Source organism: Medicago sativa, chromosome 4 (assembly GCF_051527215.1).
Source record: "Medicago sativa cultivar Bolivia chromosome 4, Bolivia_mono, whole genome shotgun sequence".
Lineage (NCBI taxonomy): Eukaryota > Viridiplantae > Streptophyta > Magnoliopsida > Fabales > Fabaceae > Medicago > Medicago sativa.
The window spans coordinates 77,416,931-77,436,046 of NC_140752.1; the positions used below are offsets into that span (position 1 = coordinate 77,416,931).

Here is a 19,116-nt window from a genome sequence, read left to right on the forward strand (position 1 = left end):
TTGCTTCTGATATTGTAACTGGCATCATTCATTAATGAGTTTTTTTTGTCAAAAAAAATGCAATATTTGTTAATTTTTTTTGGATGATCACAAATATATTTACAAATATAGAGCAGTTGGTGAGTTACAACTATTCAAGATATTTTCTAGGCACATCTCGAATTGGTCAAATCATTTAACACTTATCATATTGTTTTTTTGATGGATTCCACCTATAAAATCAACCAATACAAAATGTTATTGCTTAAGATAGTTGCTCAACAAATATGGCATGTTCTATTGAAGTGCAAAGGCAATATCCTGAAAGTAATTGTGACTGGCAGGGATATCATACTGACGAAATTGTTTTCATCATCTTTCCAAGATCTATGTTTTAGTATGTTTGTATCATACTTTAAAACATCTGGGAGCTAGATGCAAGTTGGATTGCAAAGTCAAAAATGTCAAATCTAAAAATTTCAATACAAAAGAGGTGAAACCAACGAAATTTGGAACCCCGTCATGGATTTTTGGGAAGTTGCAGTGGACTCTCTTTTTGAGGAATTATATGCATATGTTGTGGCACAATTTAGAAAGGTGTGTGAGAAATTTCTAAAATTCCTCAAATGTGGAAAGTACCATATTGGATCCGCTGAAGGAAAAAAAATTGAGGACGTGGATATACCGTGTCTTGCTTTTGGAAACACAACCCACGAAACAGAGTTGAATTTGTTTATGGTAAGTTGAAAAAATATTTAACGAAAGTAAAAGTGACTTGATTGGGAGTTGGGAAGCATTTCACAATATGATCAAACGACAACTCACTGAGATACAAGTCTCTTTTGGGATTATAACGCGTGAAGGTTATAACAGCCCATTTTAGTAGCTTCATCTTTAGGCATTGGCGGAAGATGGTTAAGCAGTCTACGATTGATATGCAAGTGCAACATACAAGAAACATCATCAGTCGTAATAGTCATCTCACCAATTGAAAGATGAAAGTTGTTGGTATTCATGTATCACCTCTGTGAATGTCGTGCATAAACCGTGATTAACCCAACCATAGTTTGTTTCACCAAAGTAGTTAAGTTTAGAGGCACTTATCACATCCCAAAACCATTTGAGATGCTTTTCAATTTATCGAGGTCAAATATATATTTCCCATTGTTAATTCACTTTAGCAATTTCGCACGTTCTTAGAAAAATAGTAATAAAAACATATCAACGAATTCAATATAAATTACAATGAATATTATGTGTCTGAGTCAAATAATCAACTTATATTTAAACATACATCTCTTATCCATTTCTCCGCTGCAATGTGACACTAAGTTCGCCAACAATGACATCATCCACCAAATACTCCCATCTTAGTATTTGATGGTGGCGATGTATCTTATGGTGGTGGTGGTGTGGGTGGTTTGATGAGGAACAAGATTTCATGGAAGTAGGACATTATCAACATATTTGACACTAAGTTCGCCAACAATGACATCATCCACCAAATACTCCCATCTTAGTATTTGATGGTGGCGATGTATCTTATGGTGGTGGTGGTGTTGATGATGGTGGTATGGGTGGTTTGATGAGGAACAAGATTTCATGGAAGTAGGACATTATCAGCATATTTTGCTCATTTTCTAAACAGTTTATGAAAGCAGTGGTAATGATATAGTACAACTTAAAGAATCCTCGACTTATTCTAAGAAAGAACCTTTGCCTCTTGGTGAGTTCATTTAATATATGCAACGCGTATTAAAAAAAACATTGTATTATACGAGAAACAATTATACATTAGAACAAAAAATTAAAAATTAAGACGGGATCACGGGATCTTATAAAAAAAATTAAGACAAAATGTGAGAACGAGAAATGAAATTTCAAACTATAATATTATCTGCAAATAAATTACTTTTCAACCAAATAAATTAATCATACATTTTTTGCAAATAACAGGTGTACAATAGTGTCAAAATTTGTTGATAGCATTAGATCTAGAGCTGAGGAACATCGGTGCTACATCATATTTCCAGCTTCTGAATCAAGTCAATACACCCAGTTCCCATCTTCACCGGCAAACCGAGACAAATTCTAGAAGAAGGAGTCTCCAAGGTGTCTACCTGCCCATGACGAGCCGCTTCAACAATGAAGTTGGATGCTGTCTCATAAGATATTTTGACAAAAGGGGATGTAGAATCTGCTATCCCCGATCTGGTCAAAGGGCGATAGGAACCAGAATGTGTCATAAAGTCAGCAATAAGCATCAAGTGTCGGATGTTTACCGATATCCCATAAGACTTGAAAACATTTTGTACTTCCCGGATGATGACTTCTTTGGCTGCTTCCACCCCATAGGCTTTTAGTATAGCATGCACGTCGTTTGAATAAACATACCTAACTTTCAGATCATCTTCCATCTCCCAAAATGTTTTGAAATGTATACCAGACGTTTGAAGTGCTGGTATTTTTTCTTTAACTGATGACGGAATATCATCCCTTTTACTATCATCTTCACCATAGTAGATTACGCCACTTTCTTTACATGTAATAGCTTTACATTGGCCAACCTTACCAAAGTTCTGGATACAAACCTTCTCGGCTGTTCTCTGAGCAATCTGCATACAGATAATTAAAGAACCGTCAGTTTTATATGTTGAGCAAGGAGTAAAATAGAAAATTGACAGTATTTGCTTCCTGGTTTTATTTCACTACATAATTTCATTATAACCCAGTTATTTCACTACATAGCTATCCTAACAACAACTAAATCCTCTTTCCACTAGGAGGAACCAGTTACATGGAACACAATGGTAAAATGCATTGTCATTAATCAATCATAATGACAGATCATTTAAATACATAACGCCAATTGAGGCTAGCTGTGATTAGTATAAACCAGGAGAGGAGGAATTGGATGTGTTGATGAAGCAAGTACAACTCGTTCAATAGGTATCATGGGGCAGTAGCTGAGTCTCAAAGGCCCTGGTCAATGTGTGCTGTCTATCTAGGGGAGCATCAACTATTATTGGTACTGGAGCTACCAGTAATTAGCTGTTACACAGGCTTGTTCATGCTTTGGGTTTGAAGGTAATGGTAATTGAAGATGCAAGAGCTCCTATAGAGTTACGAATGGATAGAGTCGTAGCAAATAGAAATCCACAGTCAAACATATATTTTTGGAGTTGGGTTACTTAAAAAAGTTCACTATTAAACAGAAAATGTGTTGCAGTAGAAAGTACCTGAGCCAATAATATGTGAGGTTCACCAATAAATTTAAAGTGGATCTCGAAACGCATTCCCCCGGCTTTCACATAAACTCTCCGGTCATATTTTTTGCTCGCTGGTTCAAATTTTCTCTTTTTAGATTTCGAAGTTTCTTCAAGTGTCACATTTTTATCACTGTCATTTACTTCAATATCACTGTCATCTCCATTTACTTCAACACCATTGTCATCCTCATCGTCTTTGCCATCCTCATCATCTTTACCATCCTCAGAGACTTCAACATCCTCTGACTTCTCACCATCATGTGTTTCCTCTTCAGGACCATCATCGTAATCAACCTCGTCCGTAGCTCGTTGTTTACTCTTTTGAGCATCAAAACCATCTTCCTCAGCATCCTCTGTGTCACCAACTTCGTCGTCATCATCAGTTTGACCATTTTTGTTGGATGCTGATTCATTGCTATGATCATTATCTAAACCATTTGAAGAATTTGATTTGCCTTGAAAATCTTTTATGCCACTAATTCTAGCCAGCAATGTAATGTGATTTTCAATCGCATCCTCCAATTCCCTCACAAAGCCAACTCTTAGAGTTTCCTCCCAGTCTTCAAGGGTAACATCGGTGTATTTGGGATAGTGTTTAGGTTTATGCAGCTTCATTGTAAGCTTATATATACTGCAAATGCGGCCCTCTTTTACAGTTACTGGTACAACAGAAACTTTCATACTCTCAATTATGTCAGCTACTGTAATCTTTTTCATTTTGTCCGCAAGATGAATAGCATCTTCCCTGCAAAAAACATATTCACAGAAAATAAATCATGCACAAGAAAAAAAAAAAAAAAAAACTGGAGAACAGAGAACAATGTCAGTATCTCACATAGATTTGTTGGGCCTCAGGGGGCATGTCATAAAGGGAGTCTTTATGTTTTTGCTGGCTGCCACCACGATCTCGTGCAAACGAGGAATTCCGAGAGTGACATTCATTTCACCTCGACCAGCAAGGTGGAAAGTATTCAAACTGAGTATAAAAGGGAAAGAGGAAGCCAAAACAGTTAACCAACCACATAAAAGTTACTGATAATTTTACAAAATAACAAAGAAGGAAAACAAACAGATATGCAATCCCAATCGCAACGGCTTCTATTCAAGGCACAAATTTCACACATATACAATGAGTCTTCGTTTACAATTATCGAAAATTTAATGACCATCAAAAACAAAATTCACCGTTTAGTTTTTTTTTTTGTTCCTTCCAAGTTGTAGCACCAATTGTTCAATAACAGACAGTGATTGGAGTGGTAGGAGAGGGCACTGTAACCCTTCAATTTAAGAATCATTCCTCTAGTAAGCTTTTTGAGATAAAACCTAATTGAACTCTGTCTCTACTGAGTGAAGAAACATAAACGTGTATTTATCACTAGTTAGATCGAGCCGTGTGTTCAATAAATACAATTTATGCAAATGTCACGGCCAGCTATTCAAGGTTTCAACGAGATTGTGAAAAAACTAAAGATCAAGTGGTTTAAGTGTCGCCAGCTACTATTCATTGCTTCAAGGACCTCTATTTCCCATAAATTATTTGTTCAAGTTTTTTGTGAAGTGTAACTATTCCTATTCGATTTAAACTCAAGATGAAATTTCCACTTCAAATAGTGTGCTTATCTGTAGCAGCTATAAGGATTACAGTGATCATAAAAGACTGGTGCACAATTTAATTATTCATGTTATTTCGTGAAATAGATTGATCAAAAAGACATCTTATGGTGTCATGATGGTATGTGTAGAAAATGAGGACAAAAGTTTATCACAATTCAAATAACTTACGTCATCTGTGTTGCTGGTTCTCCAACAGACTGAGAAGCTAACACACCAACTGGCTCACCGGGTTGAGCAAGACTTGAGACATACTTGTGTTCCATCACCTGTAGGAAATCTGCTTCTTTCATTGAACTGGAATTTCTCTGTTTTGAAGAAAAATCACGAATGAAGTTTTCTGCTTTTCCTTTAAGAGCGTCAGGCAACTTGTTAATATAAGGACTAGATCTATCTAGCTGACGGCAACAGTTGCTGTAAATCAATTCTTTATTCTGAAAATAAAGAACAAATACATAAACCACTGATACAAGGTCTATATGTAATTTATGGTTTTATTAAAATATTAAACAAGTTCATACAATTGACAATGCTTCAAATTTGTTGATAAAGCTAGTTTGATGGACATCCACGCCATCTTCTCCATAGTGAAACTGAATAATTGACCCATCAGAATCACGGACAGTATGATCATAACAAACTTTAAGAGACTCCAGGTTTTTCATTAGACATCTTTGCAGGTAACCACTCCTAGATGTTTTGACTGCAGTGTCAACTAATCTGTGAACAAAAGATGTCATTTATCAGGATATATGAGGTAAAACATATGATGACCAGAAATAGAATACATTAAGCCTTGTATCTGAAAAATATCACCACATTTCCACAAACAAAACCCAGTGAGCTTGCACAAGTTTTGGTCCATAAACTGGTGATTCTAATTTAAGATAACTTGCATTGTTGCACTTAATATTAAAATCATTCATCTGCTTTCACCTAGCAGGTTAGGCTTTGGGGATAGATGGTTCATGACATGACATGGTATCAAAGCCTAAAATAATATCAAGATATTTATATATTCTAACACTAACAATGACATTGGGCCCCACACATATTATATCCAGTCCTACACAGTTCATGCTCCAATTATCCATATTTTTTGGGAGTGAATGGGGTAAGTGAAGATCCCACATTAGTTAGGTATATGGCCAAAGTAAACTACTCTAATAAACGACGACTTGGAAAACCTCCCCCCGGATGGGAATCACATTGTTCATTGACACAGATGAACTCTAACAAGTAACGAAAAACCTATTTTCACTGAAACATTCGGAAAAGGGTATTTTTTGATGGTTTCTCCTAAAGGTCTTCCACCTAAATTTAAAATATATTCTATTTCTCCCAATTTTCTTAATGGCACCACTAATAGTCTACCCCTACTACTTTTAAACAATCAATCAAGAAAAAACTAGGCATTTCCTAAAATATCTGATCGTCCCATGCATCTGCATGAGACTGTGAAGTATATGACTATTACCTATTGGTTTGTCACCCAGATGTTAAGCAGAGAAACGAAGACTTTCTCATTTACTCACCTTATGTTTCTATTTGATTTCATGAAGTGATTCATTCTGTTTATATTTGAAGATACTCTTGCCCATTAAAATTTGATTTGATGAAGTGATTCATTCTGTTTATATTTGAAGATATAATATAGTCATTAAAGTTACATAGTAACTAAAGTGATTGGTTTTGCCAACAGTATTGTCAAATATCGGCCATTGCGGTGGCAGATTTTTTGACAACTAAGATGACCAATGTGCGAAGGATGGTGGCTCCATGGCATTTTATGGCAAATATGGAGGCTTAACTGATGGATTTTTTTACTATTTGCCATGGTCCGCCATCCACAATCGATAACACTGTATTTGAAACAGATATAAGCATTCAGTATTATGGGCCATTAATAGCATTATTACACAAACAATTAATAGCATTTTGATTCATAATCCTGAAGCTTTTGTCTTACCCTTCTCGACCAGCCATACAATGAAAGTAATATTCCTGTGGACGAAGAGCTGTAAGAAACCGATCAATGATGAACCCTCCTGCTCTGGGGGAACAATCCCATGATGGAAAGCAAGGTAAGGTCTTTCCAGAAACCATACGTGGGACTCTTTTTCCTTCCAACTCTTGTTGGCCAAGATGAGAAGATATCTGCTGGAAGTTGACCTGTTCAAAAGTATATGAAATCATCTTCATATCAAAAAATGGCAATAAAAAAATATACAGATCACTGGTGGTATCAATTGCAAAAGATAAAAATGGACTTGGGATAATGTGTTTCAGAAACAACACCAGAACAGTTCATGTTATAAAAAAAAAAAAAAAAAACTATAAAATAATTGCCAGACTACTTATCAATGTCTGGTTAATAAAAGAATCGATCAAAACGTCCCCGTGAGCTTAGCTCGGTTGGTAGGGACAAATGCATAATATATGCAGGGGCCGGGGTTCAAACCCCGGACACTCCACTTCTCCACATTTAAAATGTGTGAGCTCCAGCCACTAGGCTACTTGACCAAAAAAAAAAAAAAAGAATCGATCAAAACCAAATTCAAACAAACTTAAATTACCAACCTGTTTTAATACCAGAGAAAGGCAGTGTCTAATGTGCACAAGTAAAATGGTCTTGCATCATGCACAAGTGTGTTTTTCACCATTGGATCAATAAGTCCCATCATATCTCATTTTATTTAATGACGAGATTTATTGATCCAATGGTGAAAACTAACTAGTGCATGATGCAAGACTTGTCTTACTTGTACACTGTAGAATTGGCCCCAGAAAAAACTGTACAAAAAGTCCAACATCCTTGAATTTTTAAAGTATCTATCGTATCCAAGTACAGTTAGCTCAGTTAAAAAGTCAATTGATATTAACTTGATAAAAGTCTAAATGCCCAGCCTGTGCTGATGAAACCTTCTTAAAGACATGGAGCAATGCTCCAATGATATCTATAGTCTCCCCCTTGTACACCTTTTTTAACAATAATGTCTGCCTACTCTTTAATAGGATATTCCATCACATAAATCACGGAATAATGAATTTTAACTTAGGTCCTAGGCCCAAAGATTTAGGACTTCAAATAGGTGTTGTATGAAAGAGACTTGAGCATTCGGTATATTCAAAGGAAGTACACACAATATGTAGTATGTATAGTGCTCTGTATCCTTATATGCAAACAACTAAGATAACTAGTGTGATGTAGATGCAACAATACTCTTACCATACTGCCCTTAGCACCAGATGTAGTCATAAGAGAAATCCAATTTTTTCCTGAGGGTTTTAATGATCCTTTAGATAGTAGCTCCTTCAATACCCCTGAGCTAGTTCTGGAGTTAAGATTACTTATCATCTTCCTATCTAAGTATGTTATGGCAGCTTCTCCATTACTGCGTATTTTTTTCTCAACATTCAACTGCATTGTGATTGGATCTGAAATACCAAATATGTCAACGCATTAATGTTTTATGAAAACACATAAACAGTAATAAGGAAATGCCAAGTACACCAGGAAAGAAAATTACAAATTGGAAGCCTGTCTAGCACTATGTTGATAACAGAATACAAAATTTTAAATTAAAAATACAAAATGCTTTATCCAAAATATGATTTATATATGTATGTCGGTATGTGTACAAGCATATATATGATGAAATGCATACACCAATCTGTCATAACATATTGGATTGCATTCCCACTAGTTTCAATTTACAGGAAAAACACTAATCTAATATGAAATAAGCCCATCGGAGATTACTTGAATAAGATGAGAATAAATTGGATAATGAAACCCCTATGGAAGATGTTTTCTTCCATGCTCATTTGGAAGACATGTTTGATTCTTAAGGGTCACAAACTGCCTATTCTTGCATGAGAAATTATATTTATTGCAAGACATTGAAACTAATTTTCACACATTATTTGTTCAGTTGATTCACCAACAATTACTTTTTGTCTTGAAAAATAGGTAAAACCAAGACATTGAGGCAGGTTTTAAATTTGAAGAGATAGTAAATGTTCTTCCAGGCTCATAACTATATTCTGAAAGTGTAAATTCAATGGGAAAGATGGCAATACATGTTCAACCAACTTCTTTGTGGTTGCTTAAAAGTCTCCTGATTTAAAAAGAAATCATTTAATTAGGAAAAAAAATATTTTCATTCAAACAGAGAGAAGATAAATTCACAAACAAATCATTCGCCTCAAGAGGTGACCATACATAGGTCCGCATTTCAAGCAAAAATGTTCCTAGCTATTAATGAAGATACATCAATTTAGCTAGACAGTTATCCCCACCGCATCAGTCAATGGTGATGGAGAAGAGCACTCGTCCTATCTAATTGGTCTTGGGTCTTGGCAATTCTTCTATGAAGTACTCCCTCCGTCTCTAAATAATAGTCGTTTAAGGTTTATGCACGATTATTAAGAAAATGATTAATTGTGTTGATTTTGATGGTAAAATTAGTTTCATTTGCTAAAACACCCTTATTAATTGTAGTTAGTGGAGTAGTTAAGTTGGACGAAATTCAATAAATAAGGGTATGATAATGGAAAGAAAAAAAATAAATGTTGCATTGGTATTCTAAAGTGACAATTATTGTGAGACGGAGGGAGTGTCAAGAACCAAACACACTAACAATAAGCCTTGGAGAATAAAGGGTTAAAGGTATACATTAAACATGTCAAAAGCCTGAATATTAACTTTCATTTTCAATTTAGTGCGTGTTTGCATAAACATGTCATTAGTTGCTTATTTAGTAAATGTTTATCACACGAGAACTCATATAGTAAGCATTTGCGCATTAACTAATTTTCGAAAACTTAACTGAAAAACTTGTTGAAATCATTTTAAACCAGCTAACAGAAGCAACCTAAACCAGACAAAAAACTTTTCCAACCGCCCTTGATTCTTATTAGAGTCAACATCCGTCATAACTATCATTCTGGGAATCAATCACCTTAACGTTAAATCTAAACACACTAATTACCTACTCAACATAGCATCAATATCTTGTTGTCATAAAAAATAATACTTTTGGTGTATCTTCCTTTACTGGCTAACCTTTTTTAAAACACAAAAAACATGCATCTACCAATTACCAATTGTAACTTCATATTACCTATATTTTCACTCTCCATGACTCCGATGAATTCACGATGAACAATGTCACCAATTTCCTCGCAGCTTTCAAGTTGATTTATTCTTTCACTATCCTTTCCTACTTTTATCAGAAGATCATCAACCCCACAAGTGAACCCATGCATCTGAATGACAAAATATATTATATTTTTGCAGGATAATTAAATCTTATAAAATATATTGTATTAGCAAAACTAGAGAAATGGTGACTAACCTGTAAAAAGTTTGTGAACAGCCGACTTAATGCCGAAAGGAGAATGCCAGCAGTATTTGAGCCATAAAACTCTTGCACTGTATGCACCATTCCATAGTCACCAAATTGAGCCTTATCAACTACACCGCGCACCAAATCATTTCTATATATCAACAATTTATCCTCAAGCTCATCCTTCTTTCTTGATGTATCTTTAGTGTGTTTTTTTATCTCCCCCGTTTGAGTCTTAAAAAAACTAGATGGGATTTTTGCGTTCTTCTCTACGGTAAATGGTGGGCGACCTTTAGTGATATAGCATAGCAATGCACTGATAACCTTGACAGTAGTAGAAGCAAAAATTACTTCAAGCAACGACAATGGCATAAAAAACAAAGAACGGAATAGACCCAAGAACGAAAAATAAGAAGTCGGTGTTGTCAGACAACAGAGCTATAGCTCTATAGTGTAGCTGAATCTAAACAAATCACTATTGTTCCATAATAGGCTATTTAGTACAAAGTGTTGTTAAATAGAAGCTATGGCTTGTCAGAATTCTAATAATACACTATTTATCGTGATCCCCAATTGACTAAGAAACAAGATTTAACACAGGCTGATTCATGAATTTAATAAACTTCAAAACAATACACGGGGGGGAGAAAAGGACAAAACAAAAAGGTTACTGCAAGTTTATTTAGGGATAGTCTGTTTCACGGAATCAAAAATTACTCCGAGGATTAACTTCCCTAGAAAAATAAATATGGGAATTCGATTCCTGGATTTTTTTTTTTAAAAAAAGTATTCGGCGCACAAATTAATATTCCTAAGAAAATCATAGTAATAAAATATACTACTAAAATGAGTTCAATTTCCCCCCTTCTCACTTGGAAATAAACCAATGAAAATGTTGGGAGTCATCCCATTCCTAGGAACCTTTATACCCCAGGAATATTCTCAACCTTATAACAAATATAGGTATACTCACTCCTTACCAATGTACTTCCGGAAACATGATTCCTAGACTTAAAGTAAACGCCCCAATTAGATAGTAGCCTTTTATAACATCTGAAGGGTTAAAATGTATAGTAACCTGTTTTCCTGTCCACAGCGGCTCTGGCTTGAATATTGCTGGAGGAAACAGAAACATTTCACTCTCGGAGTTTGACATGAAAACTTTCTGTCCTGGTTTGCAAGAAAAAGAGCCCATCCCAGTCATGGATACACCAGAACTGTAGAGAAGTTGATTGAATTCTTGACAGCTCAAAAAGGTGTCTTTTTTTGTGAGAAGCGCAGCACTTACAATATGATCCTGGAAAATTTGTTTGAAATGGGAAAAATAAACTTCAGAAACTCAACCAAAAAAATCATCTATATAATAAGAAAACACAGTTTTTATTAGCCAAGTGGCACACTCTTATTGTTTGCCGGCATAAGTGCCACACATTCTTGTGTTTGTGTTCTCTCCGTCGATTTATTTATGCCCTTGCCACATACTGCATGGGTGACCTCTACTATATATAAGTAAAGGTCACTAACTACTTATGCCAATAGATGAGGCCCAACAGTAGATTTGTTTGCTTGTGATCTATTGGTCATGGGTATACTTGAGATTTGGGGAAACATCCTCTCAACCCCCTGGAGTTAAGATGCATGTGTGATGCATCTCATTCTCTCTTGACCCCCCGCTATGTTGGGATCCAAATGTTTTTTAATTATGTATGCAAATACCTGAATCAAGGCTCTGATTGGATCACCACTTGTAGGCTTCACATATTGGTTGTTGGCATTTACAATATTGTAAGCTTCAGCACGTGAAATTTCATCTTGTGGAAAATGAACATTAATCTCATCACCGTCAAAATCAGCATTGTATGTACTGAGATCATGAAGAGAAGCAAAAAGAAATATAAACAAATTAAGCAAAGATATTCATATAATACATGAAAATAAGTTCTCAGAATATAGTCAAAAGTATTAATAAATAATATTCTTCACATACATATAATGCAATCAGACCAAGCTCAAAGAACGAATATAATGTTACCTGCAGTTTGCATAATGCATGCGTACCGTTTTCTCCCCTTTTAGAACGCGCACTACATGGGCCATTATACTAGGTTTATGAAGTGTTGGCTGCAACAGAATGCAAAGTCAAATTCAAACCATAAGGTACTGATGACTATGTTCGTATCACAATGATTTAGAAACATAGTCTTCAGAAAACGGCGTTATGTTCATTGTGATTGTGGTATACAGTACCCAAGATAATGACATCAGTATAACTTTTGCCAACTTAAAGAAAAACAGGATTTTAACTCAAAAATCAAAATGAAATGCATATCCGCATACTTCTGTGTGCACGATCATGCGCTAACAAATGTATTTGTATGTTATGAACCACGTCAACTTTTCAACGGATGTGATAGTACCAGCATTCTATTTTCATATAGAGTTCTCATTATTTCATGTTATTTTAAAAGATAAAATATCATTAAGGGAATACAAGACAATGCTATATTTATTATTATATTATTAAAACACATCAAATGAGATGATGCATTACCTGTCGATTAACAAGCACTACATCGCCATCCTTCAAGTGACGATACACAACTTTTCCTTCAAATTCGTGTTCATGTATCTTCCCATGATGCATAATAACCCCTCTTGAGGATTGTAATCTCCTTGATGTTGAAGAACGTAAACTCTTATCTTTCTGAAGCCTGAGTGTTGATGTTTTATCAGTATAGAGTATCGCACCTGGATGGGTGTCAGGACCATTTAGGATAGCGTCCATTAACTTGGCTGAATTCCACGGAGTCACTCTCTGCAATATATTAAAACAAAAAAAAAAAACAATGGCAGGAAAGAGATTATCATACAAAATAGTAAACAATTACAATATTAAAAAATGACGGCATGCATTATCATTGGTTTGTCAACATGTTAAATTTACTACATTACATGTTTACATATCACAATATAGTAAAATCTTAATCTATGTTTCTAATGCTCAGGAAGAATTAAAAAGCCAAAGTTTGGCTGCCGAGTACAAATTACTAACCAGATGAATAAGAATGCTTAGTTTCCTTTTTTTCTTTAATTTACACAGGTTGTAACAAAGGAAAAGATGGTTTTTCTATCTAAGATCATCAGATTTATATAACCAGCAAAGACATTTTAGAGTAGATAAATGAGAGAAAATGTGAAGATAACTTTTCTATATTTCTAAATATGAATTTTTGATCTTGAAGATCAAATTACAAGAGAATTTTGATGATCACTATCCACCACCACTCACAGTGGTGCTAAGTAACCTACACCAACTCATAACAAACTCTCAGAGGCAATTAAAATCAGTTTAGGTTGATGTGACGAAGCAGTACAAACACAATAAAAGATATGTAGTTACAACTCTCACCTCAGGATATGTTAACCTTAGAGCAAAATATGGGGGAATCCCAATTTCATTGACTGCTAAATAAGGATCTGGTGAAATGACAGAGCGGCATGCATAATTAACCCTTTTTCCCATCATTTTCTGGCGAAAGATGCCTTCCTTCTTGTCCAGCAACTGACATATTCCAGAAGCATCTTTTTGGCCTAGGCCAAACAGAAAGTAACATGAATTCAATGTAGGTAAAAGAACTATTACCAAGAAATCTGAAATAGCTACTAAATAACATTGTTAGAATGATCCACAGGCTCATCTTATGGAATTGAAATTTTGTTTTCAAAAATATGTTATTGACTTCTGGTTTCTTTGACAATTTGCATTTTACATTTTGTGATTAATTTTTCCTCCATCATTATACTATTTCTTCTTTTATATATTATTAAAAAAAAAAAAAGGAGATCCTTTTGCAATCATTACATACAAAATCATGTATACTTTCATTTGGTGTATTTGCTCTTTAACTAATTTAATTAGGTCAAATTTTAACTATCAACCAATTACAAGCCAACAGAAATACACACAGCTTCACATTACTATTCCAAAATAAATTAAACAAAATGATACCAAATGAAACTCTTACTTCTTAGAGAAGTTTTGTTGTCAAATAGGAGGTTTACAGATCCCTGAAGATCCTGCCACCGCCTTAGAATATAATATGCATCTGACTTGGTTCGATGGGCATCTGCCAAGGATATGTTGGACTCTAAAACCTTACTCAACAGAACAGTTTGAGGATGCTCCGCCACCTACAAAAGACATTGAACAAGTAATTAAGCATAAGTAGGATGAAATAATGACAAACTTTATGGGGTACAGACCCATCATATGGTCCACAATGGATCAGTCATCAGTCCATTTAGTATGCAATAAAAATAAGCCGTCTTAATTGCGGTACGCCTCTAGCTGCCTTAATAGTGCTAGGTGTGAGTAATAGAAACTGAAACCGCCATTGATGAAGCTTGGGAGAAGTTAGTTACAGAGTTTGTTAGAAGAGAGAGAAAGTGAGGGAAAATTGTATTCTGTTATTATTGATTGAATCTCACAAGTACAAGAGTATATATATAGATGAATAGGATAAGCTAGAGATATGTGACACATGTCACAATCTAATATGCTAGAGCTTAAGACTAATGAGCTAGTTACTTAACTGTTACAAACTTAACCTCATTCAACTATTACAAGCTTAACCTCTATCTATACTCTAACAGTGAGGGGATGGGTTTAGTTCCAAATTGTCTAAAGATGCAGCTTATTTAGTGCTTATAAGGCTTAGGCAGTCCTAGTGATATAAGTCATTATTGTAAGATTAAGTTAAGCCCTACCTAAGCTCGAATTCTTTTAAGGTATCAGAGCGCTTCTCATCCAAGAGTGTAGCCCGAGGCATGAGGGGGTATCAGAAAGCCGCCTTAATTGGGTCATCCAAATTTAATTTGTTTACACTCCAGGCAAGTAGCCCTAGGTGTAAGGGTGGTGAAAGGAATTTTTTTTAATTGCAATCTGCCCTTAGCCGCCTTTGTTACAGCCACCTTGAAAATTCAAGCCACCTCCTATATATATATATATATATATAGAGAGAGAGAGAGAGAGAGAGAGAACACACACACAGGCGCGCGTGTAACATAAATTGTTCTTCACACTACAAAAATTGGTTGGTCACAAATATTACTACATAATATTAAAAATAGATCATAATAATATATCACATTTTGACAATTAAGTTACTGATGAAACTTAGAATATTTTTTTCTAAAAATCAATAGGGCATTGGGACCTTAACCCCCACACCTGCCCCCATTAACTGTTGAAATTTGGGCTTAACTCATCCTTACGAAACCGGCTTGGAAGGTGAGGAGTGCCTCATCTTTATAAACTCTTATCAAGAGTCCTATCTATCCAATGTGGGACTTGGGTTTTTCCCAATACACCCCCTCATGCCCAGCGTATTACATGCTGCCAAAAGCCCAAAACACTAAAGAAATTTTTATATCAACAGTTTCGTTTAGTCGTACTTACATTATCGCCCGCTTTCAATGGGGGGCGGAATTTGATTGGCGGAACGAAAATGTTTTCCAGAAAGAACATTGAGTGACCGGCTTTCTTTCCAAAACCTTGATCTTGAATGTCACTGATATGCGAGCACAGCCTAGATTCATTTTTCCACAAAAGCTTTATCATTTCCTGAACCTATAATTTGAATAGTGAATTATTAAATCAAATGATCAATACACTTAAACTTGAAACACAAAGGAGCTATAGATAAAGTCAGTAAGCCAATGTTTCCAAGAAACTAACCTGCGAGGGTAGCAAAGATCCAGAAAGTGAAGATTGCTCAACAAGCTTAATGGACAATATTTGATTATTTCCATTACTATTCCCAGCACCACCAGAGGTAATATCCTCTTCATCTGTACAAGCCACATTTCCTGAAGATATATCAACATCTGCAGCTTTGGCTGATGAAATAACATTTGCTCTGGCTTGAACAGATGAGAGAGCTTTCTAGAACCATCAACCAGAGCCCAAATATGGAGAAGTGGAAGGAAAAGAAAAACAGGAATTAGACATTGCAGCAAGAAATACCTACAAGCTTGAAACTATGGACATGACAGTGTATCTTGTGGTACAAATCATGTACACTTCATATGAAAATGCAATATGCACAATAAATTTAAGGACTTCACAACGTTCGAGTTTCAAACTTCTCGTAGTCAAAACCCATGATTTTTCATAATAATCACAGGTGACAAACTTGAACAACTTTTTTCTTCTCATACTTGAAAATTGGAACCATCAGAAACAATTAAAAATAAAAAGTAGAAAGGAGAGATTGGAGATTAAAGTATTTTACCACGTTGAAGCGTCCAAAGGTTGGTTTAGTAATTTTAGGACTGATGCATCCACAATTTAGACACTTCTTGTAGTCCTTCGCTAGAAACTCATATATAACAGACATTGCCTCGGAAAATTGAAGGGAGGTCCAACTTTCTCCCAGTTGCTCAGCACTACTCCATTGGCTGTCATCATCATCATCAACTGAATCCACGGATTCATTTAGTTTAATTTCGCCTAAACTTTTTGCCTTGCTAATATTCCCTTTCAAAATGAGCTCCAATTGGGACGCACGCCTTTCCACCTTGAATCATCATGAGACCATGTGAACAATATATCTTATGGAAAGCATAGAAACAATGAAGCAGAAATCAATATATATTTACCTCATTCCTACTAGCCCTAAAACAATGGCAAGAGAAACACGTTCTATTTAGAATTTTGCCAAGAAAAAGGAACATCAAAGGGTTGTAGACAGGGGAAACAAGCTCGATATGACCAAAATGACCCGAGCAATGATCTTTGGACAGACCACAGGTTTCACAACTGCATCAAGCAACAGAAGAATACAATATAATGTAACGTAAATACAACTTACAAAGCATGAATACAACATAAAAATAAACGTAGCCGGTTATCATAAAACAATGGTTCACAACTCCACCAAATCTTATCGCCACAAAGCTAAGTCAAAACATAAAAAATGTTAGCCACTGATGACACCAACAATCAACATACTCATTAAAGAGTAATAAAATGAAATATATAGCATATAGAGAAAACAATAACAAATCCATAAGACATCCTCCTCATTATAAACACTGTCAACATCCTACAAAAGCAAATTCCTCTCACATAAACATAAGGTTTCATTCAAAACTAATATTTTTTTTTCAGACAATGAAATCTAGAGGCATAGTAGAAGGCAAGTCATCTCAACTATGTTGGCACCGCAAACCTAAACCAGAACCATCTCAACTAGGTTAGCACCACTAACCCAAAACAAACTATTAACTAGGTTTCATTTCATTCAAAACTAATACAAAATATGTAAACATGATAGCCTGTTTGGATTGACTTATTCGAGCTTACCTACTAACATAAGTTTTGTGAGACTGCCTAGGAGAATTTTCGATAACAGCTTATGATACTCTCTCCCGTCTCAAAAATAAGTCAAACAAAGTAGACGTATCTAGTTCAAATTTTTAACCAAATACATCAACTGTATTTGACTTTTTTTTTTTTTTTTGCTTATATTTGTTACCAGAGTAGTATGTTATAAGGTGTTTTCAGCTTATTTTTATAACTTGTCCAGAATAGCTTATGAAAACAGCTTATAGCTTACATTAAAACAATTGAAGTTGGATTTTATTTTTTACTATAGAAGAAATAGCTTATTGTTTATCTAAAATAACGAAAGCTAAGGTGAGAATAATGCATAAAAATGAAATATAACATAATATGAATTGAGAATCGAGTACATACTTGGACCTATTGTCCAGCAAAGGACCGAAAGCGGGATCATATAGACCGCCGCGAACGGGATGACCGATGTTATTGCAGAGATTGGTATCGGTAACCTTGACGCGACTACTCTTAAGTAACTCTTCGTTGGTTAGAAAACTGAAAGCCACCGATTCAATGGCATTCGTTGCGCCCTGCAAAGAAGAAATGAATGAATGATTAAGAAATTATTGAAGAAGAAGATGAAAAGAGGTTGAATGAGTTTGTAGACGAGATGATTCAAACCTCGTTAGCGAGAGCCATGTTGATGCTGCTCAGAAGGAAGAGGAAGAAGAAGAGAGTTCAGAGAAGTAGCACGACGGCTGCAGTAGGGTTTAAGGATGGTAGTGATGTAAGGGGTTCGGTGACAAACTCACTTTTTCGCTTATTTTTTATTTATTTATTTATTTATTCGGCGTTTCAGAATAATCGTATGTGAACTGATTTTTATTTTATTTCTCTTATTTCTTACTAGTGTAGTGACCCGACGTTGCCCGGGATAGTCATAGAAAATATTAAATAAGGTTATGTTGATGGACACATACATGAAAAAATTGAAATGATTTAAATTTAGAAATAAAAATCATTAACGAACATAAAATAAGCTATCCAATCTTGGAATACAAAAGTAGTAATTAATAAGTGTAATATGTAAAAATAAAATATAATAAGTGCACCTGAGTTTCTCCCCTCCTCTGCAAATAAATTAAATAATATTTACTCAAGATCATCCAACTCCAGAGGCAAAAAATTGGTTGATTGAACACCACTTTTGTATTATGTGAGTTCCCCCTTTGCAGCTAATACTCCAATAATATCTTACAAAAATGTGAAAGGTGAAGTTAATATCCAACGCAATAAAAAAACAAAACTATAACAAATTAATAGGCAATAAATATAAGAATTAAATCATTAAAAAATACCAATTAGTTGTCAATCTTCATTCCTAGCCCCAAAAATTTCATCATATGATATGAACTTGAATGCATAAAAAGGAACAATTGAGTCATCAACCGGCTCGATGGTGGTCATATCCTTAAAAAATAGTCTATAGTCATGGCAAGTTGGTTTAAATTTATAGTTGTTCTTAGAAACTGAGATATTTGTTATCTCGTAACACATTCCCTCA

The 19,116-nt window shown here is 35.0% G+C and overlaps 1 protein-coding gene across 1 annotated transcript; it reads right to left on the minus strand.

The window, feature by feature from the left end:
• Positions 1-1,837: 1,837 nt before the first annotated feature.
• Positions 1,838-18,362, minus strand: NRPA1 (nuclear RNA polymerase A1). The gene is made up of 21 exons (XM_085703783.1): positions 18,234-18,362; positions 17,970-18,142; positions 16,871-17,030; positions 16,504-16,788; positions 15,948-16,154; positions 15,669-15,839; positions 14,236-14,401; positions 13,620-13,801; positions 12,762-13,025; positions 12,243-12,331; positions 11,927-12,074; positions 11,289-11,507; positions 10,220-10,534; positions 9,986-10,130; positions 8,089-8,297; positions 6,829-7,031; positions 5,381-5,579; positions 5,031-5,293; positions 4,084-4,224; positions 3,219-3,993; positions 1,838-2,594 (listed from the first exon to the last, which is right to left on the minus strand). Exons 1-21 carry the CDS (start codon positions 18,249-18,251, stop codon positions 2,001-2,003), a joined length of 4,926 nt encoding a protein of 1,641 aa, XP_085559909.1. The 5' UTR covers positions 18,252-18,362; the 3' UTR covers positions 1,838-2,000.
• Positions 18,363-19,116: the final 754 nt, after the last annotated feature.

Coding starts and splice junctions, on each gene's coding strand:
- NRPA1 (XM_085703783.1), bottom strand. Junction 17,031..17,969: donor TTGCTGGACAATAGGTCCAA/GTATGTACTCGA, acceptor TGCTTGATGCAG/TTGTGAAACCTGTGGTCTGT. Junction 10,131..10,219: donor TGTTCACAAACTTTTTACAG/GTTAGTCACCAT, acceptor TTTGTCATTCAG/ATGCATGGGTTCACTTGTGG.